We start from the raw sequence: 25,262 nt of genomic DNA, 5'->3' as shown, positions 1-25,262 counted from the left end.
ATATATGAAAAACGTCATGTTTTTTTCTAGTCAGGTTATTTCATATTTTCCTTTCTTTTCAAGTTTTGAAATGTGTATGAGAAACAGATAACAAATTCCAGTTTGCAACACACGTACAATCGGAACAACGGTACAGGTTTGAAGTATATTTTTGGTGAAGTTGAAGGATTGTAGTTAAAAAAGAATAACTAAAGCGTAAAAGAATACAGATCATACTGGGGAACAAAATTTTCTATTGCACGAGAAATTTTTGAACGGATCTTTTATATTTTCGCGTCGCTGATTTCAAATATGCAAGCAGTTTCTTTCTACAAACTACAGTTTTTATGAAATTTAATAATGCATTTCTACCAGGAGTTTTAAAATTTGCTCGAGTAAATATTGTGTGTCCCCACATCTCTGCTACAAAAGGAGTGGTAGGAAGTAGATGATAATACGTTTCAGTTTAGAATGTAATACGTTAAGAAATACCTGCAGTCTTTGCTCTTATTGGGAATAAATTTCTCAAGTGGTATTAAATATAAAACTGAATTTTATTATTAAGTAACTAAAACAGCATTTTTTAATAGTTTGAAAGCATTATCGTTTCAATGTTTTTGATTTATGTGATTGATTTACTTAGATTAGGTGGTATTCTAAGTCCCTACAAGTAAATATAAATGCGAGAATTAAAAAGACTTTTATAAACACCTAATATCTAAATATAAAATACTACATAGAATGCGTAGTGATTGGCATCATCATCATCGAAATATATCTGGGCGCCTGGGGCCGTTGGCGGCCTTTTTCCCATTCGTCTTGTATTGTGATCTTTAAGGTGGTTCTTTCTGGTAATTGGAATGCAATTGGAATAAAAGGAAATTAAATATTTTGAATTTTAGTTAAAATTACGTCACTACAAAAATGAGCTGCCATCGGTCTGAGGTTTATGTCTTCTCTTAAGTTTTCAAAAGTAAAAATTTCGTTGAATCCTGCGGTGTCACAATTTTTGGTTTTTTCGAAAAATCTGAAATTTAGCTTTGCAGTATGATGATCTAAAAAATCTATGTTGAGGTCGCGATGCATGTTTTTATTGCGGATAAACCATCTTGCTTTTGTTATTTTCCTGAGGATTTTATTCTGACATATTTTGAGTTTTTTAAGGGGTAATGTGGAGATGTTGCACCAAGCTGGAGATGCATAAGTTAGGATGGGACGGATCATCGAGATCAAGAGTAAACGTTTAAGTCTGAGTTCCATTTTGGGGTTCTGAAGAAGGATTTGTAATCTATGACAGGCTGCTTGTGCTTTGTTGATAACTGTTTTGACGTGATCTTTCCAATTAAATTTGCTGTTTATGACCAGACCAAGATATTTTGCGCTTTTGACTATGGGTATAGTTTCGTTGAAGAGAACAACTTGATTTTTTGGGAGGATAGTTTTTCTTTTATGTTGGATGATTAGTAGTTTCGATTTTTGGCCGTTGACTTTAAACTTCCAGTCTAGACACCAGGTTTTTATTTCCGTAAGCTTTTCTTGGAGTTTCTGTAAGGCAATGTTGGGATTTATGGACTTCACGACAATTCCTGTATCATCTGCGAAAAGTGCTGAGATGCTGTTAAAGTCTTTTCTGTCGATGGGAAAGTCGTAGGTAAATAATATGAATAGTATGGGCTTAAGGATGTATCCTTGAGGTAGTGATTGGCAGCACAGCTGAAAGTCCATGTATATCAAGACGGAAAAGAGTAAAAACTGGTAACAAAATTTTTATTTTTTTTAGGTTTTTTTCAGGAATAATAAAATATCCATAACTACTAAACTTTTTTTAACGGATAGAATTGTTATATTGAATTGCTTCTTCCCCCCAAAAAAATTAATAGCAAATTACTGTTTATTGTTAAAAATAGATTTTCCCCTCTCGAAAATTATCTATTATTGAAATAGTTCTACTACCAGTTTTTTCTCTTTTCCATCTCGGTTTTCAACGCTCATATGTTCTTTGTCTCAAGTGTGACTTTCAAAGGGGCAGACAACTAAACAGAGGTTGGACTAAAATATAGAACTTCTATTCTATCTTTATATAGAAAATTTTTGTTTTAAAAAAGAATGTTGTGGAAGATTTTTCATGATAAAACTGTTGACACAATTTGAAAGATCATGCTTGAAGCTTTTAGAAATGAAGTCATAATTTACTCTTGCATCCTCCAAACTGAAGAGAGCAGGCTGTTAACTTTTTTTTAGTTATAATACCAGTAATTTCGAAAATAATTTACTCAATTGCGTTATTTATTTTAAAATACTCTTTTTTTTTAATGATAATGGTATTGGAAAAGGAAAAAAAACTTTTTCAGCCATATTGGTTGATGCAAATTTTGCACAGGTAAAATAACCTATTTTTAAGAACTTGAACTTTGTAATTGTGCCAACAGTTTTGCAATGTAAAATTTTCTAAAACGTTTTCAGCTAAAAGAAAAAAAAATTTTAGGACAGAAAAATATTTTTATTTCAAGAAAATATTTAGGAGATAAATATTTTCAAGCTGCAAAAGTAAAATATACTAAGAAATCTTAACATGCAACGTTCGCATTCTGCAGCGTAGTGCACCGTTTAACATTGTCACTTTAGTGGTGCAGAGTGCAGTAACGAAAGGGTTAAATGTGCAATGGGCATTGGTTCGATTTCAAAATTTCGTAACTACACTATGTAGCAGTAAAAATGAGAAATGTTTAAAAATATAACTAATGTCTAAATAAAATAGAAATATAGATATAAACTAGTGGGCTGGGCCCACTGCTTGCTAACGCTCGCCAACCCCCGAAAATTGCTACGTAATCTTATATGGTTTGCTTCGCAAACCAAGCTAGCTTCGGTTGCTACTAACTTAGGTACATTGCAAATGCACAAAATTCTAAGAATTCAAATCAATCTTTTAAAATCCATATAACAATTTTTAAAAAAAAATTCATCTTTTAGTAAATACTAAGTCATTAAAATAAATTTGAATTCAAATAAATGATATGTAATTCGTTAAACCTTTACATTTGGTGACAATGCTCTCTCTGGTTATTTCCGTTTCCGTTTTTAAAAGTGCTATATGTTGAGCCACCTTAGCTAGATTTGGTATGTGACATTTTTAGCTGCAATCATTGGTCGATTTTCTAGCGTTGCCATTCGGAGAGTTCTAATGAAGCTTTTTTTTGTCGCCGTATAAGAGAAATATATATATAGATACTGTATCAAAAATTGCAATTGAAAACAAATTGAAAATTGAAAAAATTATTGCAATTGAAAACAAAAGAGCTGTTAAACAAAACGAGGAATAATAATGCTATTACGTTGAACTTCACTGTGAAAATTATCTGATATAACACACTTGGTGGTCAAAATATATGCAAATAAAATATATAAAACCAAAAATTAAATTGTAAAGCATGGAATTTACTACTGCATTAAGTATCTACTTAGAGACTGAGAAAATTTAGCATGTAAGTATCAAATAGTAAAAATGTTTATATTTTTGGCAGAAGGAAACATGATTAGGTTTTAAAGATGGGATTTAAATTATTTTTGAAATACGTCTTCATGAACGATAAAATTAATTTTTGTAAAATAGTAAAGCACGGAATTATTTTAAAATAGTTAAGCAAGTAATTTATTACTGCATTAAGTATCGACTTAGAGATTAAGAAAATGTATCATGCAACTATCTCAAATAGTAAAAATGTTAATATTTTCGGATGTTTAACTAAAAAGGAAACATGACTATGTTTTAAAGATGGGGCAAAAAATAATATTGAAAATACGTCTTCGTGAACGATAAAATTATTTTTTGTGAAATAGTAAAGCACGGAATTAGTTCAAAATAGTTAAGCAAGGAATTTATTACTGCATTAAATATCGACTTAGAGACTGAGAAAATGTATCATGCAACTATCTCAAATAGTAAAAATGTTGATATTTTTGGCTGTAAGGAAACATGATTATGTTTTAAAGATGGGACAAAAAATAATATTGGATAAACGTTTTTAAGAACGATAAATTTTTTTTCTTACCTTAAGTAGCTGAGCAATCTGTGCAGGCATCTGGAGATTACTGGAACTGGACAACCGTCTGTAGATCCTGACAAGAAAAAGAAAAGGAGATACTTAAGAGAATACTTATAAGAAACGTTCTTTATAGATTTTTCTGTTAAAAGTTTATAAGAATATCAATAACGATACAAGTAAGGATAAAATCTAAGACTTTACGCTGAAAGAAATATTGCAGAGATCTTTTCCAACTAAATCATAAAATATCACTTAAAAGCTTTACCCTTGTCTCAAGGAAAAAATGAAACAGTTTTTAATTATTAATAAAAATTTGAGAATACAAATTAACCTTAACAGCTCCTAACACTTTCTTCTATTTTTAACATTTTTGCAATTATATTGATTTAAATAAAGTTTCCACGTGCCTCTTAATTTTCTAAAATATGGTGACAAAATCTTTATAAAAAAAACCCTGATTACTTTAATACATTGTGACCACCATCTTGCTCTTCTTCAAAAGAAAATTTACTAGTGAGAGCCACTTAAGCCTAGTGTCCTCGAGTGTCCAGTGTTCTCTCTGAATTGTTATAGTGAAATTCATCTCGTTCAGCACCCACTTCAATACCAGAGATGCCAACTTGCTCCGGACAGCAAATATATATTTTAAATTGGTAGTTTATCAATTGTGATTCTTGGTTTAATGCATTCAATTTAATAGATTTTTATCCACCACTATTTCTAAATAATTAGTAGGCTTATATAATTCACCACTTTGTAGTACTTATGTCATGCTATACCTTTTAAAAAGCAAGCAAAAATAGTCAAATACTTGCAAAATTTACTTTGTAGTTATTTACCGTGTTTTCAATTATTTTGGTGTGTCCGGAGCAGTTGGCATCTCTGCAATACTATGTATTTTCATTCCCTCTAAAACATAACTCTAAGCATATATTTGAGTTACGTGATTAATGTGGAGATCAATGTTTCAGGTAGTCGACCGGACTGTGTAGGGGTCAAGGAAATGACCTTGCATCAGAAATTTTCTGGGTTCGAATCCCGGGCAAGGCACGGATGCTCTTTCATTCTCTGTACTTAGTATGGGAGCAACGTTGGCCCACCTAATATGGTACCCCTGAGAAAGTGACCAACAAATCTGCTCTGTAAAATGCCTGAATTGGCGAACGTTAACAACACAGGTGGCCATTGGAAAAAAATGTTCCAGAAATAAAAAACGTGAAATTCATTTAACGATTAAAATAAATGTATCACTACAATTTTGACAAACCAAACAAAAAGTTGTAGCATAATTGTTTTCCAATCAGTTTTATGTTGCCTTAATATAATAGTTCTGTCTACTACAATGTATTATTAATAAGAATATTAAAATATGGATCAGAAGGCAGGGATGCCACGTGTGACCGAAACTGCTAGATGAGGCGTGATGGAACCTCAAGTCGTTTTCATTTATTTATTCTATTCAATTATTTAATCGTGACTACCACCGTGCAAATTATTCATATTTAAAACGGAAACATTCTTAAATTTATTTTCAACAGGAAGCTGAAAGCAGGGTTCGTACGCACCTGGAAAAATTATCAACTGGTAACAGTTTTGGGATAAAGAAGGTGAAAATTTCTAACTATTAGTTTCCACAAACGAATTAAAATATCCTATCCGCCACCTTCGGATCTATATGTGTTTTCTTAGACAAAATAAAATATTCTGATAGCTACAAAAATAGTAATTAAAAAAAGTTTAAATTAATATAACTATCACCTTTAATTTTTTTCAGGTGCTAATGAACCCTGTGGAAGAAAGTTTCAAGAAAAAGTATCTAATGTTAATCACAGGCGACTAAAAATGCAAAAGGTGGTAGAATCTCAAATCATTTTTATTTTTTATTATGTCGTTAATTAAGCACTTCCATTTTTTATTACGTCGTTAACTTCTTTGCATTAACGTTCAATTGTGAAGAGGAAAAATATTTTTGAAAAATTGCTATTTTTTATTTCTCTTAATAAATTTTGAATATTGTCAGTCAGCACTCTTTAAATTTTCCGTCGCACATGGCAACCTTGTATTTATCACTTTTTACATTTTCAGTCGCCTGTATCATCCTTGAGAAGCTAAATTGATAAATTTTTCAAGCTGATCTCAGCAACACAGCCATTCCTTTAAACTTAAGTTCTTGCCGAGTAAATTTTTTAAAGTGGTTGTAATATGGGAATTGATATATTAGAGGTGCCATGTGCTCCAAAAAACGAAAGTGGCCGAAATTTAACCCTTTCACGCCGCTTTCACAAATACGTGCCAGCATAAAACCGTATCAACCAGGGTAAAAAGATAAAACTGGTAATCAAAGTCATTCTTTAGCAGTTTATTTGTGGGCGGAGTTATAAATGTTTGATTTATTTAATTCACCATTACTTTGTTTTCATTTATTTAATTCACCATTAACATTGATTATATATATGATTAAACTAACAATAATTAAAGTAAAAGCAAAGTAAGTCTGTCAAATTAGCAACGACTACATTTAAGGTACCGTTTTTTATTTAATTACAACATGATTCTGATTTTGTACGAATGCTTTTCTGAATCACCCGTCCCCAAGGGGTTAATTAAAATTTACATATTTAATGGATTCAATCGAAACAACCAAATTAAATTTGATTCTAAATTATATATCTTTAAAGCAAAATTCTTGGTTCACATATTCTTTAATTTATTCTCTATAACTCATGTCATTTGTGTCAGTTGCTTAGCTCCTCTGACTCTAATTCAAATTAAGCAGTAAAAGTTTTCGACTCGATATCCTCGTATTAACTTGCGCATAAATAAGAAGAATCTTGGATTCTACTCACTTATTTCAATAGAAATCAATTGATTTATAGCAAGTAGCATATTCACATCAATATGCTTCTTGCTTCTAAGGCAATATCCCATATAAAGCCATACCTGCCAACTTTTAATCCCGTCCATTATTATTTTTCCCAGTGGTATTAAAATGGAATTAAAACTTCAATTTTAAGCAAACAAATACGTTGCACTTGAGAAAACTTAAGTTGACAACCATGATAGTACCACATATTAATATATGTGCTAAATTTTTGAAAGAATAGTGGTGATCAGAATCATTTAAAAATTAAATTTATAAAAGAAAAAAAATAGTATACATTTACTACCACTTTAAATATAAAAATAAAATCTTGCGGAAAATCCGGAAGAGTTGGCAGGTATGTAAAGCTGATAACCTTTATTGTGAGCTGATGCAATATTAAATTACTAATCAATCAATCAATCAATCCTTGTATTCACAACTTTTTAAGTAATTTATTGACCTCGATGAATGTTATGGACATGCTGAATGGGCAAAGGCTAAGTCAGGTACCCATCTCAGTTACATTAAAGTCCTTGTATTCATATTAAACAGTAAACTGAAAAAAATTTGTTTGAAAAAGTTGTGAATTTTGATCTATTTTAATAATTTTTGGCTTTTGACCATTAACCACTTTTTTTTTCTTATCAGTCACCCCTGTAAAGTTAAGCAAAAGCAACGTTATAATTTGCCAATGCTTAAACGCATCGTCGTACCAGCAGTCCTAGGCTGATTTTAAATCTGGGCTCCTGAAACCGCGCAGCCTTCCTGAAATATTTGAACGATGCCGTGAAAGCAATGAGGTTAGCTGTCTCCTTCCAACTATCGTATTTGTGTCAGGTAATTCACATTTTCCTGTCCACCATAATGCAGCGATTTGAAATAAGTCAGTGTTCAACCGTCTACTGTATTTCTGTCATGAATAAGTAACTCGCATTCACCTATCCCCCATAATGCAGAGGGCAGAATTAATTCGGTGTTATTTCCAATTATTGTATTTGTGTCAAGTATAAGTAATGCACTTTTACCTATCCTCTATAATACAGCGGTAAAATTTATGTCAGCGTTCCTTTTCCGCCTATTGTATTTGCGACAGGAATAGGTAATTCACATTTACCTATCCTCCATAATGCATTGAATAGAATTAAGTCAGTATTCCTTTTCTGTCTATTGTATTTCGGTTAGGAATAAGTAATTCACATTTACCTATCCTCTACAATGCAGGGGATAGAATTTAATCGGTACACTCCTTCTAACTATCGTATTTGTATCAAATTGTGTAAAATATAAGTAATTCACATTCACATATCCTCCATAATGCAGCGGTTAGAATTTAATCGTTGTTCTCCCTCCAGCTATCGTATTTGTGTCAAATATAAGTAATTCACATTCACCCATCCTCCATAATGCAGCTCTTAAATTTATGTCAGCGTTCCTTTCCCACCTATTGTATTTGTGTCAGGAATAAGAAATTCACGTTACCCTATCCTTTATAATGCAGGGGATAGAATTTAATCGGTGTTCTCCTTCCATCTATCGTATTAGTGTCAAATGTAGGTAATTCGCATTCACCTATCCTCCATAATGCAGCTCTTAAATTTATGCCAGAGTTCCTTTCCCACCTATTGTATTTGTGTCAGGAATAAGTAATTCACGTTACCCTATCCTCTATAATGCAGGGGATAGAATTTAATCGTTGTTCTCCTTCCATCTATCGTATTAGTGTCAAATGTAAGTAATTCGCATTCACCTATCCTCCATAATGCAGCTCTTAAATTTATGTCAGGGTTCCTTTCGCACCTATTGTATTTGTGTCAGGAATAAGTAATTCACGTTACCCTATCCTCTGTTATGCAGGGGATAGAATTTAATCGTTGTTCTCCTTCCAGCTATCGTATTTGTGTCAAATATAAGTAATTAACATTCACCCATCCTCCATAATACAGCGGTTAAATTTATGTCAGTGTTCCTTTTCCACCTATTGTATTTGTGTCAGGAATAAGTAATTCACGTTACCCTATCCTCTATAATGCAGGGGATAGAATTTTATTGGAGCTCTCCTTCTAACTATCGTATTCATGTCAAATATAAGTAATTCGCATTCACCTATTCTCCATAATGCAGCGCTTAAATTTATGTCAGCGCTCCTTTCCACCTATTGTATTTGTGTCAGGAATAAGTAATTTGTATTCACCTATCCTCTATAATGCAAGGGTTAGAATTATGTCAGTGTTCCTCGTCCACCTATTGTATTTATGTCAAGTATAGGAAACCACAAATTTTCCATTTTTCATACTGCAGTGGATGGAATTAAGTCATTGTTTTTCATCTTTCCATTGTAATTGCTTCAACCATAAGTAATGCTCTCTTACGTATGAACCATTAGACGGAACTGTTAAGTTGGTGTTTTTCTTTTTGCCTGTAGGAATTACATGAAGCATTAAGTAATGCAGACTCACCTATCCACCATAATGCCTGCACGGATGGCGTGGGCGACGGACTTGAAACGAAGTTTGTCTTCAGACTTTCTCCTCGTCGTCGACATCTGGCGGGTAAAGGTGGCGGCCAACCACTCCCGGACTTCGGGAGGGACGGCATCCGGTTGTACCTCTGACAGCTCATCGTCTTCATCTAAGAGACGCCTGAAATGTTTTAAAAATTTGATTTAAAATTGCATACAAAGTGTTAATTTATAGATTACATGAAGAATATCTAAAAAGTGGATATGGGTGAAAATCTGAAGAAGAACGCATCAGAACAAAGATAGAAAAAAAAATGATTCGCGAGATGCATTAAATCACAAAATAATATAGAAAATTAAGACTTGGAAATGAATATTTTCATTTTCAGAGCTTTTATTGCGAAAGCAAGATATTTTATTTTACAAAAAAAAAAAAAAAAAAAAANTAAAAAAAAAAAAAAAAAAAAAAAAAAAAAAAAAAAAAAAAAAAAAAAAACATTGACAATATGCAATTATTTATTTCGATTTGAAATGACGTGACTTCTGTATTCTTTAACCTAAATTGACAAATAACATTAACAAATAACTTATTTTATACGCATATCGTATCCTTTTTGCAGACCTTGCTTACTTGAAGGTAGGTACTTTATTTACGTCGCACTGGACCTGGACAATGGGCTATTGGCGACGGTCTGGAAAACATCTCTGAGCATGATCCGAAGAATGCATATTTGAAAATAGTAAAGGAAAGTAATCGGAAATTAGATTAAAACTTTTCGGTTCAACTAACTTAAATTAAATTTACACCCGAAATTAAAGCAATTTATTTTGAAGGAATTTTTTAAACAAATACCGTACACCTTGAAATTTTCTGACAACAAAAGGAAACTATTATCATGCAGGATGGCTAAAACTAAACTGACGGTTGTCAGAGGTTCATAGCTCCGGTTCTCTAAACCGATCCGAGTAAAACTTCAAATATTTTAGATTGAGAGGCTGAGGTTTACAAAAGTTTGCAATCAGACTGCGCTATAAAACAGTAAAAAAAAAGTAGAACTAAAAAACTCAAAGAATAACAGAATATTTTATTTAGTTACAACCTGTTAGCTCTGTGTGCATACTTAGTAGGTCATGAGGCATAGTAGGTATACTCTTTGGCTTTAGAAGTACAGCGCCATCTATTAGCAATATTGTAAGCTGTTTTATTTATTTATTTTTTTATTGAATGTTTGGTCCCATGATCAAAACAGCATATTTTTGTAGTATTGCTCGGATCCGCTCAGTAGACCCGGAGTTATGAACTACTGAGTATCAGCAGTTTAATTTATACCACCCTGTACAATATTCATTTTTTTTGTATTTTATATTAAAAATTCCTAAAATGATTGATTTTGTTAAATTCTTACTTGGTCTCATCCATATATATTGTCTCAAGTACAGATACTGCGTAACCAACTGTGCGCTGAAGAACGTCCATTGGTACTTCTCCATGGTTCAAGTGATTCGATAATTCTCGCAATCTGAAAGAAAAGGACAACATTTATATTAATTACCCATACATTAATACATAACTATATAAACATCTACTGAAATGGAGACAGAAAATGATTTCTTTTTACTTCCTTCAAATCCACGCATTATTAGGAAGGTAGGTACTTAATTTATTTCACACTAAAGCGGCGGTCAGGGAAACATCCCTGAGGATGATCCGAAGACATGACATCACAATGTGTGAGGCCACTTCCTCAATTTAGACGTAGATCTGAAGGGGAAGGAATTTTCTCCAGATCTCTGAACTCGTAATACTACTCAGCGGTACTCGGTTGAGTCATAGCGGAGTTGAGGTTTGAACCCCTGCTCAGTTCGATTCCCTAACCACTGGGCTATCACGGCCCCACATATTAATACGTAACTATATAAATATTGAAAGAAGAAGAATTTTTTTTTTGCGTGGAGGTAGTAGGTTCGAGGCCCATCGTAACCTTGAATGTATCTTTGTAATGCGCGGCTCCAACTTGTGCCATGTGCTCTTCAACTTAACTAAAGGTTTTTAGTCGTGTGCGTACTTTGCACACAAGCCTGTATTTGTATGTGTAATAATAAATAAATAAGCAATTTAAAAAAATTCGCGTGTGTTCATAATATAAGTTTGTTTATGAAATAATAAACCTATTTTTGCAACAATTTTTTATGCAAATTCTGAGCAGATGACATTTAAGAAACCGTGTGGAGGGTTTCCCTGTTGTAATAGGCAGTGGCACAGCCAGGAGTACTAATAAAAATTAAAATCATGGAATTTGAACCTTTCCATCATATCGCATACCTGCCAACATTTAATCCCTTCCATTATTATTTTTTCCAGTGGTAGTAAAATGGAATTAAAACTTCAATTTTAAGCATACAATTACATTGTATTTGAGAAAACTTAAGTTAAACTCCATGATAGTAACGCATATTNCAATATGAAAATACACATTCTTTCAGCAGCAATACCAGCACAACTCATAATTCAACTTGAAGGTAATCTTCGTTTAAGCAAACTAAAGCATTTCTTATGTATTTTCCTTACCAATGAAAACTTTAAACCCACTTATCTCAAAACATAATTTTTTGAGTTGTGCTGCTATTGCAGCCCATGAGCGATGTGATACTCAGTCTTGCAGTAGTTTAAATCATGAATTAAAAGAATAAATTAAGAGAAAAGATAGGCTTATAAAATCATAAAATGGATGCAAGAAAAATGGTGGTAAATGAATGGTTATTGTGCTGCGACTGTAGCGCCACTGAGTTCATCTGCAGGGAAGGTAATTATTAGGGAGGTTGGCTTAAAACTTCCTATAATCTTCCCACGGATTTTAAAAAATTAAAATACTCGTAGAAATATTAATTAATTAGATAAGATTTTTCTTTCTTAATAAAAAGGTTTAACGTTTTGGCATCTGGCAGTATTTAGTTATTTTACTAATACTCATTCAAACTTACGCATTATAAATACAGCATATAAACCAATGTACAGTTGAAAAACAGTACAAGTTTAAGAAAGACATCACAATGATGTATACTACAGAGATGTAAACTTGTTCCGGACAGCAAATATATATTTTAAAGTGGTAGTTTATCAATTGATATTCTTGGTTTAATAAATTCCATTTTATAGATTTTCATCCACCACAATTTCTAAATAATTCATAGGCTTATATAATTCACCACTTTACACAACGTATGTCATACTATACCTCTTAAAAAGCAAGAAAAAATTGTCAAATATTTGCAAAATTTACTTTGTAGTTATCTACCGTTTTTTAAATTATTTTGGCTTGTCCGGAACAGTTGGCATCTCTGATACTACGTTATGACAAGGTTCGAACCCGTTACTTCAATATTACAGAGTGTATGGCGTACAGCACGATCGCTTGGAAAGAGAGGTGTATACATTAAGTACTTGGTAAGGCATTAGTGTAGAATCCTGTTATATACATAATTTATTAAATAATATGTAATGGTAGTCACTAATCAATTAAAATTTCTACATTTATTTTATTTTTTTCTCACCATAATTTAAAATTTCTAAGCGCTTGGGAATTCAATTCAAAGTGATTTCGTTTTTATACTTGGGAGTTCATAGATTTTTTATAATTCATTTAAATCAACCACTTCCTAGAATTGTTTTTTATTAAAGCAAGAACCATAAAAATATCTCTTTATACAATTTGTTTTCCCATTGAATTGCAGTTTTCGGATCCTTTTTATGGAAGCTGGATTTCAAAATTGTCGCTTTCATTGTTCGCTGTTGACTATGATTTATATATATATCTCTTCTAAAGATATTCCATCAAAAAGCATGGACAAAAGAAAAATATATTTTTCAGAGGACTTTTGCTACCGTTTTGTTAGCTAAACAAGTTTAATTCTTATTTCTGTTCAGTGGGAATTGGATAAGAATGGGTTCATTAATATTTATGAAACATTTTCTGTCATATGACGGGAATGAGAATTTTCCATGTATTCTCAAGCTATGAGCTTATATACATATATATAAAGTTATTTTATTTATCTTTTGGAATACATCAAAATTTCCTCGAATAAATTGCATTTGTCGCCATTTAAGTTTCAGGAATAAAATTCATTCAAAAAGTTCAAATCGTGCAGAATAAAAGCATATATCAATTCAAATAGGGCGTTCAGTATTCCGGTCATCATTTTTTGCCAATAAAACTTAATTAATCATCATTTGAATAATTTGTTTTTTTACTTCTGTAGTCTAGATCGGGCCTGGTTGGTAGAGCGTTGGACTCGTGTTCGTGAGAATGAAAGTTCGAAAACAGTCTCCTGAAGAATCCCCGTGCATTAAATGGTGACTGGTGCACGTTGAATCTGTCGGAGTCACAAAGTCTTCTACGTTACCATTACAAATCATACCTCTGGGGAGTCGTGGTGGCTCGGGATAAGCCTCTCGCCTTCCAGTGCGGTGAACCAGGTTCGAATTCCAGCGATGACAGGTCAATTCGAAATCAGCACCCGGCTTGCACTGACCACAGTGCTGAAGTAAAATATCCTCAGTGTTTGACGGATCATGGGTTAGAGTGCCCTTGTTGTCAGGCTAACCGAGGAAGGTTTTCTTGGTTTTTCTCTCCATGTAACGCAAATGTGGGCAAGTTCTATCAAACAGTTCTCAACGAAGGCATACTTGATCCAGGAGTTCCCATATCTGCTGGATTGGGTTCAAAATTATAAGGCTAGGGAGTTGAACTTTGATAGTCGTAAACCCAAAATTGGGTTGATTGTTCAACGAAGGTTATAAAATAGTCTAGATCTTTAATTTTGTCTTTTCAATTATCTCTGATGTCGGCCAAGTGGCCCAAGCGGTTAGCGTGCCTGACAGCAAAGCCATTGGTTGAGGGTTCGAATCCCACACAGGGCATTATGGATGTTTCTTTCTGTGTGTTGTCCCCTGTTGTGTGAATGTGTCCCACCCTATGAACGGGTATCTGTGGCAGCGTGGCGTGCTCACCCCCGTGACTAAGGTTCACAGGAGCCCACCCGGTAACGTTAGAGAGCAACACTTCAGGCGTCTTCCGAGGCAAAAGCCGTTAAAAAAATTATCTCTGATAGATAATAACACGAAATCTTGCTTTAACAAGTTATATGCAATTTTCATAAAATCGCCACACAAGTTCCCGGAATGTGTTATATTATTTATTTTTGATAAATTTTTTAGCCTTATATTTGTTACAAGTTAATGCCTAATACTATTTGTTACACATATATTTTAAAATCAATCAATTCCCTACTCCACTTAAACTCCTACTCCGCAAGAAATGTTTAAAAATGGTTGCGAATTAATAACTAATGCTTGGAAAAAATTTGATTAATATCGCTTTTTCTTTAATTTGCTCTTTTCGAAATAAATGGAATACAGTGGTGTTTATGAATAGTTGAAGTAGTGGGGCTAAATTACTTTAAATCGAATTAACTAAACTCGGAATTATACATTTAGTCAAAACTATCGCTACACTCGTAAAAATTGGCCCACAAACGAAACAGGTTAGCATGTTTGTCAATTCATAATAAATTGACTATGACACATTTTTAGTTTTAAGAGAGTTTTCAAGAATTTTCCAATTCGTACATGGAGTAATGCCGGATAAGTTTTTTTAAACATCCTTAAAACTTATTCCAAGTGTCTTGAAAATTAATTATGATAATGGAAGCACATATTAAGTACCTAGAAAACTAAGTTGAAAAAATATTTCAACTACCGCAGCTTGTTAAGAATTAGAACAACAACATTTATTACAAATCTGAGAAATAATATTACTCTTAATCTGAAATAACTAATTTCAGAGATGCTGACATACTTCAATTTTTAAATAAATATTTTCTAATGGTAACGAAATTTAAAGTGTTTTTAGTTACACACTACAAGTATCATATAAAATGTAACTTTATTGTAATTATCTCATGCCGGCACTTTTAAACCTTTCGCGCCGACTGTCACANGGAATAATAAAAATCCATAACTACCAATTGTTTTTAACGGATGCAATTTTTATATTGAATTGCTTCTTCGCTGTGATAAATTTCCTTACAGTGAATTGTTATTGATAAGAATAGATTAACTCCTTCCGAATATTATCTAATAATGAAATAGTTCTTCTACCAGCATTTTCTCTTTTTCCGTACCAGTATTTTCACTTTTCCCGGCGTTAACGTGTTAATTTGCTCTTTTCGAAATAACTGGAATGCAGTTGTGCTTATGAATAGTTGAAGTAGTGGGGCTAAATCACTTTAAGTCGAATTTTCTAAACTCGGAATTATACATTTAGTCAAAACTATCGCTACCACTCGTAAAAATTGGCCCACAAACGAAACAGGTTGGCATCTTTGTCAATCATAATAAATTAACAATGAGACTTTTTTAGTTTTAAGAGAGTTTTTAAGAATTTTCCAATGCCTACAAGGAGTAATGCTGGATAAGTTTTTTTTAAACATCATTAACACTAGCATGCCTAAGGAAGTCATTTTGACTGCTTTCAATTTCTATTAGAAAAACAATAATTCATATATAATGACACAATTTCTTAGAATTCTTTGAACAACATATACTTTTTTTTATTTTTAATATTTACTAATAACTTGTTACATAACTGTAAATAATATAAAAAATTTTAAAAATTAATTTTAAGCAAATTTATTCACACTCTAGTCATTTTGACTGCTTTTCGGCAATATAGGTATATACTAATTTTCCGTCTTTCTAGTGTTAATACTTATTCCAAATGTCGTTAAAATTAATTGTGATTATGGAAGTACATATTAGGTACCTAGAAAACTAAGCTGAAATAACCACCACAGCTTGTTAAGAACTTGAACAACAACATTTAGTTCCAAATCTAAGAAATAACGTTACTCTTAATGTGAATTAGCTAATTTAAATTACGAGATGCCAGCATACTTCAATTTGTAAATAAATATTTTCTTCTGGTAACTTAATTTAAAGTGTTTTTAGTTTTTTAGTTACACACTACATATCATAAATTGGAAGTATCATATGAATGTAACTTTATTGTAATTATCTCACGGCTGCACTTTTAAAGTGTGGACATAATTATTCTTATTCTACAAGTTTTACTTTTTAAGTTGCTACCAATTTATTAAGGCTTTTTCAAAAAGCGAGGCAATTGGCATCCCTATAAATATTTTAAATTTAGATTGAAATTTCAGTAAGCTTAAAATACATTGGCTATCTATTTATTTATAATTTTTATAAGAAGCCGTGAGCACTGAATATATGCTTTTAAAGAATGAATAAAAGCTAATTTCTAACAGACATTGCTGCATTTATTACGTTCAGTTTAGAACCAGCAACGCTGAATAAAAGGGAAGATATTTTATGCAGTTGATTAATAAACAACATAATTTACTCATAAATTTATTTTATAAGGCATGCGAATTTTAATATTATTTTTAAAACACTGTCCGCGAAAAAGTATTCGTTCGGAAAGAAAGGCTCTTCATATTTTATTTATTCCTGCTTCCAGTAAAAGTGTTTTTTAAAAAAGTTTTTTGATGACGATTTTACGCTCAGTCGATTTTGATTCCCAAATATTTTTTGCTTGGTTTCGCATTTCCAACGCAATCCTTTTCGGAACCTGGTTTCTAGGATGAAACAACTCAATCCCATAAAATGGCAAAAACAGTTGAAGTTGAAGTTTCTTTTTTCTCGTTACAGTCGATTCTAGACTTTTTATAATGCATTTGGACGGAATCCAAAGACCCTTAACAGCAAAAGGATTTTAAAACTTACAGCGAAGAAAAAAAACTTTTATTTTGCTTTTTAGAAGCGATTGACAGAGACTGCCTGAAAATATATAACACGCTTAGTTTCATTATCTCTTTTGCACTTTACATTATTTTCTTTTTCGCTTTAGTTATAAAGTTCATCTCATAAAGTGTAAAAATCGAAGTTTCGAACATAAAGCTTCTTGGCTTGTTTTCAAGAGATTTATGCAATACTCAAACGTCAATAAAATGTTAAAAATTGTTACTCAACATTCTCATTATATGATTTCATAGGTGGCGACTTTTAAGCTTTTTTTTAAAGATTTTTTTCATTACTTATTTTTTCTTGGTTGAATAAATTTATTTAAAATTTATTTTGATAGTTACGTACATCAATTAAAACTTACACATTACAATTTTAACTTACGTGTGAATAATCATATTGTAGTGTTATAATTTAACAAATTTAATAACTAAATAATAACTAAGCAAAATAATAAAGTAACTCAACATAAATGTTTAGTTTCTTACCTATTATAACACGTTTTAAACTGTTACTCAACATTCTCAAGAAGTTTTTCTAACTGGCAATTTTCAAGTTTTCTGAACGAGTTTTTACTGGTGGTTTTTAAAAAAAAATTTGTATAATGAATTTATTTTAAAATAAAATGTTTACAATTGTTACTCAACATTCTCATTCTATGATTTCATAGGTGGCGACTTATAAGCTTTTTTTTTAGATTTTTTTTTCAGTGGTTATTTATTATTATTTTTTTTGGTTTATTAAATTTATTTTAAATTTATTTTGATAATCACGTACATCAATTAAAACTTACACGTTACAGTTTTAACTTACGGGTGATTGATCAAATCGTAGTGTTACAATTTAACAAATTTAATAAGTAAATAATAACTAAACAAAATAATTAAGTAATTCAACATATATGTTTAGTTTCTCACCTATTATAACACGTTTTAAACTGTTACTCAACATTCTTAATAAGATTTCTTAGCTGGCAACTTTCAAGCTTTTTGCACGATTTTTTTGATGTGGTTTTCTTATCTTCTTAGTATAATGAATTTATTTTAAAATAAAATGTTTAAAATTGTTACTCTACATTCTCATTATATGATTTTATAGGTGGCGACTTTTAAGCTTTTTTTATCATTAGTTTTTCAGTAGTTATTTTTTTTTTTGGTTTAATAAATTTATTTAAAAATTATTTCGATAACCTCGTACATCAATTACAGCTTACACGTTACAATTTTAACTTAAGGGAATTATCATATTAACAATCATATAACATAACAATCATATATCATATAACAATTATCATATTGTAGTGTTAAAATTTAAAAAAATTTATAATAACTAATCTAAACATAAATTTTAAGTTTCTTAGCAATTATAACATATTTTAAGCTGTTACTCAGCTTTCTCAATAAGATTTCCTAGCTAGCAACTTTCAGGCTTTTTGCAGGAGATTTTATCAGTGTTTTTTTTATCTTGGTACAATGACTTTATTTTAAAATAAAATGTTTAAATTTTTACTCAAAATGCTCATTATATGATTTCATAGGTGGCGACTTTTAAGCTTTTTTTAAGGATTTTTTTCAGTCGCTATTTTTTTTTTTTTTTTTGGTTTATTAAATTTATTTTAAAATTATTTTGATAATCACGTACAAAAACTTACACGTTGCAATTTTAACTTAAGTGTGCATGATTAGATTGCAGTGTTACAATTTAACAAATGTATAATAACCAAACTAAACATAAATTTTTAGTTTCTTAGCTACTATAATTTGTTTTAAACTGATACTCAACATTCTCAATAAGATTTCATAGTTTTTTTGCAGGAGGTTTTGCCAGTGGATTTTTTAATTTGGTTTAATGAATTTATTTTAAAATGATTTAATAATCACACACTCAAATAAAATTTACATGTTACAATTTATACTGACGTGCGAAGAACACAATGATCAGGTTGTATTGTTATAATTAAACAAATTTATTTTAACTGACAAGCTAAACATGCATGTTTAGTTATTACTAAACAATGTTTTCCTAAATTAATGAAGTGTTTTTGACATAACTGTAAAAACAGTCTGATTTCCTTTTTTCTCTTTACAAGTACGTAATCCAAAAACAATTAACAACTAAAAGAGTTCAAAACTTAAAGCGGTGAAAAAATTATGTTTTAATTTTTTTAAGGTCGAAAAAAAGCTTCATTTTAATTTTTTATAAGAACTTACCTAATTACATTTTATTATATTTAATTAAGTTTTTATTTTTATTTTTAGACAGAGACTGTCATAAAATATATAACACGCTTAAATTAATTATCTCTTTTTCATTTTATTATAATTTCCCTCTCAGGTTCATAAGGTTCCTCTCATAAACTGTAAAATTCTGAAGTAAAATTTTGAGATAAAAATTCTTGGCTCGTTTTCAAATGATTTATATGATACTCAAATATCTATAAAATGTTTTAACCCGTATCGGTACAGTTTATCCAGTCTGGCAACACTAGTTTAACAAATGTTACTAACCACTCGAAATGTAAAACTAATTGCTTTTAAACGTTTAGGAATCACTATTTTTTATACAACAAAGAGCTATTGTGTGTCACTTCACTAGAATTGTATTGTCTAAGGTCGCGCATGAAATCCTGCTTGGATTTTTCAGTTGCAATTTGCTGTTCCGCCGAAAAGATACTCACCATTCTCATAATTAGATTTTATAAGTGACGTGTTTACGTTTTGCGCTGAAGATTATTTTTTTCAGTGCGTTAATTTGTTTCATATATTTATAACCGTCACTGAACAGCCGACCGAAACTTGAGTTTACGATTACCAATGTTCAACTCCATAGCCTTGAACTTTTTAACCCAATCCAAAAGACAAGAGAACTCCTGCATCAAGCATTGGGGGAAATTTGCCTCCGTGGAGGACTTTTTGACGGAACTAACCCACATTTGCGTTACATTTAGAGGAAGAACACTAGAACCTCCTACGGTTAGCCTGACTGTAAGGGAACTCTTACCCATGATCCGTCTATCACTGAGGATATTTCACGTCAACATTGTGGTCTGTGCAAGCCGTATGCGGAATTCGTATCGACCAGCCGTTGCTGTGATGTTCACCTCATTGGAAGGTGAATGCTCTATTCTCTGAGTCATCGCGGCTCCCCCAAAGGTATTAATTTGTTAAGGGAACTTGGAGGACTTTGTAACTCAACAGATTTACCATGTACCAGTTATCTACACGAGGAGTCTTCTGCCGGCGGAGATCGAACTCACGACTTCTTGGATACGGCCCCAACATCCTACTATCCCGGCCTGGAGAAAAATAGTATTAAGTATTTGCTAAATAGCTAATAAATAGTTTCAGGGTAACGTATATGCAGCGACAGTTCTTTGACTTTATCGACGATTGGGATTGCCTCTCCAAATAAAGTGGTCTTGGGATATTTAATTCTTTTCTTCTTCTGATTAATCTTCTATCGATCTTCTTCTGATTAATAAAACAGCTTCGGTGGCATTTATAGAAGTTTTCTATCATGCAAACTAAATTTCTAGAGTAGAAAATATACGATAAAAACCTTCCAAATTTTAAGATCTCTGTGGAATATTTTTCGCAGTCTTATTTTTTAGCAGAATATTTTTTTGAATAAAAGCAGAAATCCATAAATGTAAACAAATTTTTTTTAAAGTTTCATTTGTTCTTAAGTATAATGCCAGCGGTGGCAACTTACTCCGCTTTGTAAAAAAGTTTTTTCTAATGGTAACGAAAGTTAAATTATTTTCAGTTTAGGGTTTTTCTATTTTAGTAATTGTTTCCACCAGTACATATCAAAAATTCGCGGATCATATGAAATGAAACTTTACCTCTTGGTAATTAACCTTATACTGCAAGTTTACTACTTAATTCGTTACCAATTTATTAAAACTTCTGCAGAAAGTGGAGCAGTTGGTAACTCTGTATGGCCCATTAAGAGTGTCTATAGTCTCAAGCAAAAATCTCTTTTTGTGGATCTAAAAATTAATACTTATTTTCAAAAAACTAATTTTTATCGGTCATTATTAGATTTGTTGAAGAATTTGATTTCAATAACATAATTAAAACTACTGTAAGACAAAGTGCGAGGATACCACAGGCGACTATAAATGTATACATAGTGGTAGAAACTCAATTACTTTTATTTATTATTATCTCTTTAATTATTCAACAGTTACTACCACTATGACTTACCCATCACATTATTTATATTTAAAGCAAAAACATTCTACCTCAATGTCCTAGTTTTATACCTAAATTTCTTTTGCCACTCTCACTTCATCGCTACCATCATATATTAGGACTTATCACTTTTAGTATAAACTAATTTGTGACTTCCGCTTCTGCGTTTTCGCTCGCCACTCTACTCATCACTGCATCGCCACCATTACAGGCGCCCACGGGCACTATCTCAGATGGAAAAGTCAATTGTCCGCTTCGCGGACAGGCACTTTGTATGCTACACCAGTTCAAGTTCAAGTTCTACCTCAATGTGGTGAGAAACCCAGAAGACGAATGGTTATTCAACCAGGACTCCTGGGTCAAAACTGTAACAGAGCTCGGGACATAATTTTCTCATTGATTATTTCATTTTTACCTTATCTTTTATTCAATTTGGGTTGATTATCGTGCGTTGTAAATATATATATATTTTATAATTAACCCAGACCTTCCATAATATTAATGATTATTTTATTTTATATTGTTTATGATTATATTGTCGTTTAATTATACCCCATGCCACTCTAAATTTCTTGATTGTCCATGTCACAAGAACCCCCTCTCGATTTTCTTGAGCTGAGCACCCTGTCTTCCTCTCATCTCCATTCCTCCTCCTCATCGATTTATTATTACCGATGAATCGGTTAATGCGGCAGCACACCGAGATTTATGTGATTTCTACCTCAATATTAAACTGAAGAAACATGCTATCATTTTCGTCTTGCTTTGGCCCCATGGCTGAAAGCCCTTATATAACAAGACGGAAAAGATGAAAAACTGGTACGAAAGACATTTTATTATAGCATTTTTTCAGAGAAAAATAAAATTTCTGTAACTACCAAGATTTCTTTAAGATTTTAACATATATATAAATCTGCTTCGTTTCCAAGACAAAATAGATATTGTTAAATAGTTTAAAAAAATAGTAAGTTAACTCCTCCCGAAAACTAGCAATTACTGAATTGTTTTTACTACCAGCCTTTTCTCTTTTCCGTCTAGCTTTCACCCCTGTTTGGCCCCTGGCCCCGATCAACCAAATGACCATAAAGACAATTGTCCTAGAAATGAGCTAACTCAAGAGTCCTAGAATCTTATTGAATTAACAATTATTATTACGGAAATTTCGGTAGGCTCCCTAATATTGATTATCGGGCTTTTTATGTATACTTTTAAATTGGTTACAGATATTAGTGGTCAAAATATCTTTAAATTCAATTTATAAAACCAAGAAATAAAAACAAAAACGGAATTTTTGCTACTACCAGGAAAAAACTTTTGCAGTTACAACAGAAATTCCACAGCTGCTGAAGGGTATGAAGATTTGTGTATTTGTTTTCGAGAAACTGTGATCACCACCAAAATATAGGTAGGTTTACAAGGAAAGTTTTAAATTTTTTAAAATTAACCCTTTCGCGCCGACTGTCACAAATATGTGACAGCATAAAACCGTATCAATCAGGGTAAAAATATAAAACTGGTAATCAAAATAGTTCTTTAGCAGTTCATTTGTGGGCGGAGTTAAAATTGTTTGATTTATTTAATTCACCATTACTTTGTTCGAAAAAAAACTATTTAGTTATACTTTGAATTGACATTGATTATATATATGATTAAACTGACAATAATTAAAGTCAAAGCAAAGTAAGTCTGTCAAATTAGCAAAGACTGCATTTAAGTTACCGTTTTTTATTTAATTGCAACTTGATTCTGATTTTGTACGAATGCTTTTCTGAATCACCCGTCCCCAAGGGGTTAAATATTAATAAACATTGTGCAAATGTTTCTATCTTTTTAGCTTAGTTTGAATAAATTAATATTTTATCATAATTAATAAAATAAGGGAATTTATTATCTCCCCGAAATCCACTGATGTACTTGTAGTGCTCACGCGCCACCTATATTCCGTAAGTAGTGTGATTAAAAGCGACACCTATTATCATTCTTCATCTTACGTTTACTTGTTCTTGAATGGCAATATTGTTAAATAACTTATTTTAAAATAATTTTTTTCCCTTGTGAAAGAATAAAAAGAGTTCGTTACGTCAAACACCCATACTATTCCTTAAAACAAAGCCTATTTCACAGTGTTTCCAAATTCTTTTAAATTATTACAAAGAATTTTATTTCAAAATAGTTAAGTTTATATTGTATCATCATCACTCACATCAGTATTGATATCGAAACACTTCGCGCTTCAAAACTAGCTTTATGGGAACATTTCCTAAACAAACAGAACGATTTTGAAAAGTTTATGCATTCTGTATACTGAAATAACCAGGAGCTTCTATAAAATATCTGGGTTATTTCGAATATCCCTTTGCATGTGAAACAGGAAAACTGGAGTGTTTTTATTTCAAAGAAGGAAACTACATAGTTTTTCTCCGGAAAAGGAAGAAATTTCTGGCATGTAGTCCATTCAATCTGAAATCTCATTTCCTTCTTGGGTAGTGCAATTTAAATGTAAATATTTTATTGCACTGTATCATTGTGACGCAGGTGGAATGCGATAGTTAAACGGACCGAAAATATAGAAGCATGAAATGTCTATTCCTTTCTTTATACGGCCATTTTTTTTTCTAGTAATGTTCTGTTAAAATACTCTCACGACTGAGATTGATTTATAAAATAACATCATTTAGCTAGTTACCTAAAACTGATTGGATTTTTAAGGCACTTTCTTGTGGAATTTCTAATATTTTCAACATTTAACTACAGCTGGTGTTTTAGGAGAGTTTTCATGCCATAAAAAAAACACCTTTTGTTAAGGATTTAGAATGCTAAGCCACATTTTTCAAATATTTGGATATCATTAATTTTTTAATTTTCGAACGCTTACTGCCAAATTAATGTTTTAACTGTATATGTATCACTTCAGTGTGACGTAACTTTTGTCGTTTTTATCATCCCTACCATTTACCTTAATTGCGAATCGGATCGATGATTCGAACAATACTATTTGAATCACTGATTCTTATGAAGTGAATCAGATCACTGATTCGAATCATGTGATTTGCGTCACTATACGAATTAAGTGATTCATACAAGTGATTCAGATCAATGATTCGAATCAAGTGATTCAAATCACGGATTCGAATCAAGTGTTTCTGATCAGTGATTCAATTCAAGTGGTTCAAATAACAGATTCAAATCATGAGATTCGAATAACTTTTAGAATCAAGTGAATCAGATCAGTGATTCGAATTAAATGATTCAAATCACTGATTCGAATCATATCCGAATGAGGCTATAATATATATAAGGTTATATAAGATCAGGACCCCTAAACTTGCAGCCTTCGAATGTGGACGGTGACGTCACCATTCACCGGAGTCTATTCTATTCTTCCGTCCGATAGTAAAACAGATAGTTAGCGATGAAACTGTACCAATGGGATATCGAAACGCGTGTAGGATTTACTAAAAAAAATCTTACCATTTGTGATTTCTAAATGTTGTTTTCAGAGGAAATTTTACCAGTTGCAAACACTTGGCCTTAAACTTGAACTTCTGTCCTTATAAATAACCGATTGTACAAATTCTGTGCTTATAACTACAATTTAACTCGTTGAAAAATCATCAAATGAACGAACGCATAAAGCACGAGAGGAAATTTCTCCTCATTGTTTGACTTTCTTCTTAAACTCATGCTATCGATCCTTTATGTAAACAATTGGTATTTTGTTTATATTTTTTGAAGCTATCACCAGATGGCCGCGAAAATCATAAGCGTAAAAGTATCTTCGAAACAACATTTAAGAATTTAAGAAGTTGATGATAAATACTTTGCTTGGCTCTATAAACGATTAAATGGATTGAATTTAATTTTTCTATATTTTTGATTACGATTATTGTGCATT

At 31.6% G+C, this 25,262-nt stretch overlaps 1 protein-coding gene across 4 annotated transcripts in view; it reads right to left on the bottom strand.

Moving 5' to 3' along the window:
- Window positions 1-25,262, bottom strand: part of LOC107451545 (dual specificity calcium/calmodulin-dependent 3',5'-cyclic nucleotide phosphodiesterase 1) — a 552,109-nt gene that overhangs the window by 32,207 nt on the left and 494,640 nt on the right. For all 4 annotated transcript variants that reach the window (XM_071186276.1, XM_043042289.2, XM_043042288.2 and 1 more), the window contains 3 exons: window positions 10,753-10,866; window positions 9,345-9,527; window positions 4,032-4,098 (listed from right to left, as the gene is read on the bottom strand). In XM_071186276.1, the coding sequence (XP_071042377.1) occupies window positions 4,032-4,098; window positions 9,345-9,527; window positions 10,753-10,866 (364 nt within the window). The remainder of the gene's footprint in view (window positions 1-4,031; window positions 4,099-9,344; window positions 9,528-10,752; window positions 10,867-25,262) is intronic.

The sequence above is a fragment of the Parasteatoda tepidariorum genome, chromosome 10 (genome assembly GCF_043381705.1).
Source record: "Parasteatoda tepidariorum isolate YZ-2023 chromosome 10, CAS_Ptep_4.0, whole genome shotgun sequence".
Classification (NCBI taxonomy): domain Eukaryota; kingdom Metazoa; phylum Arthropoda; class Arachnida; order Araneae; family Theridiidae; genus Parasteatoda; species Parasteatoda tepidariorum.
Note: the sequence above shows the minus strand (reverse complement) of the source record. Positions and strands in the feature narration are given on the sequence as shown.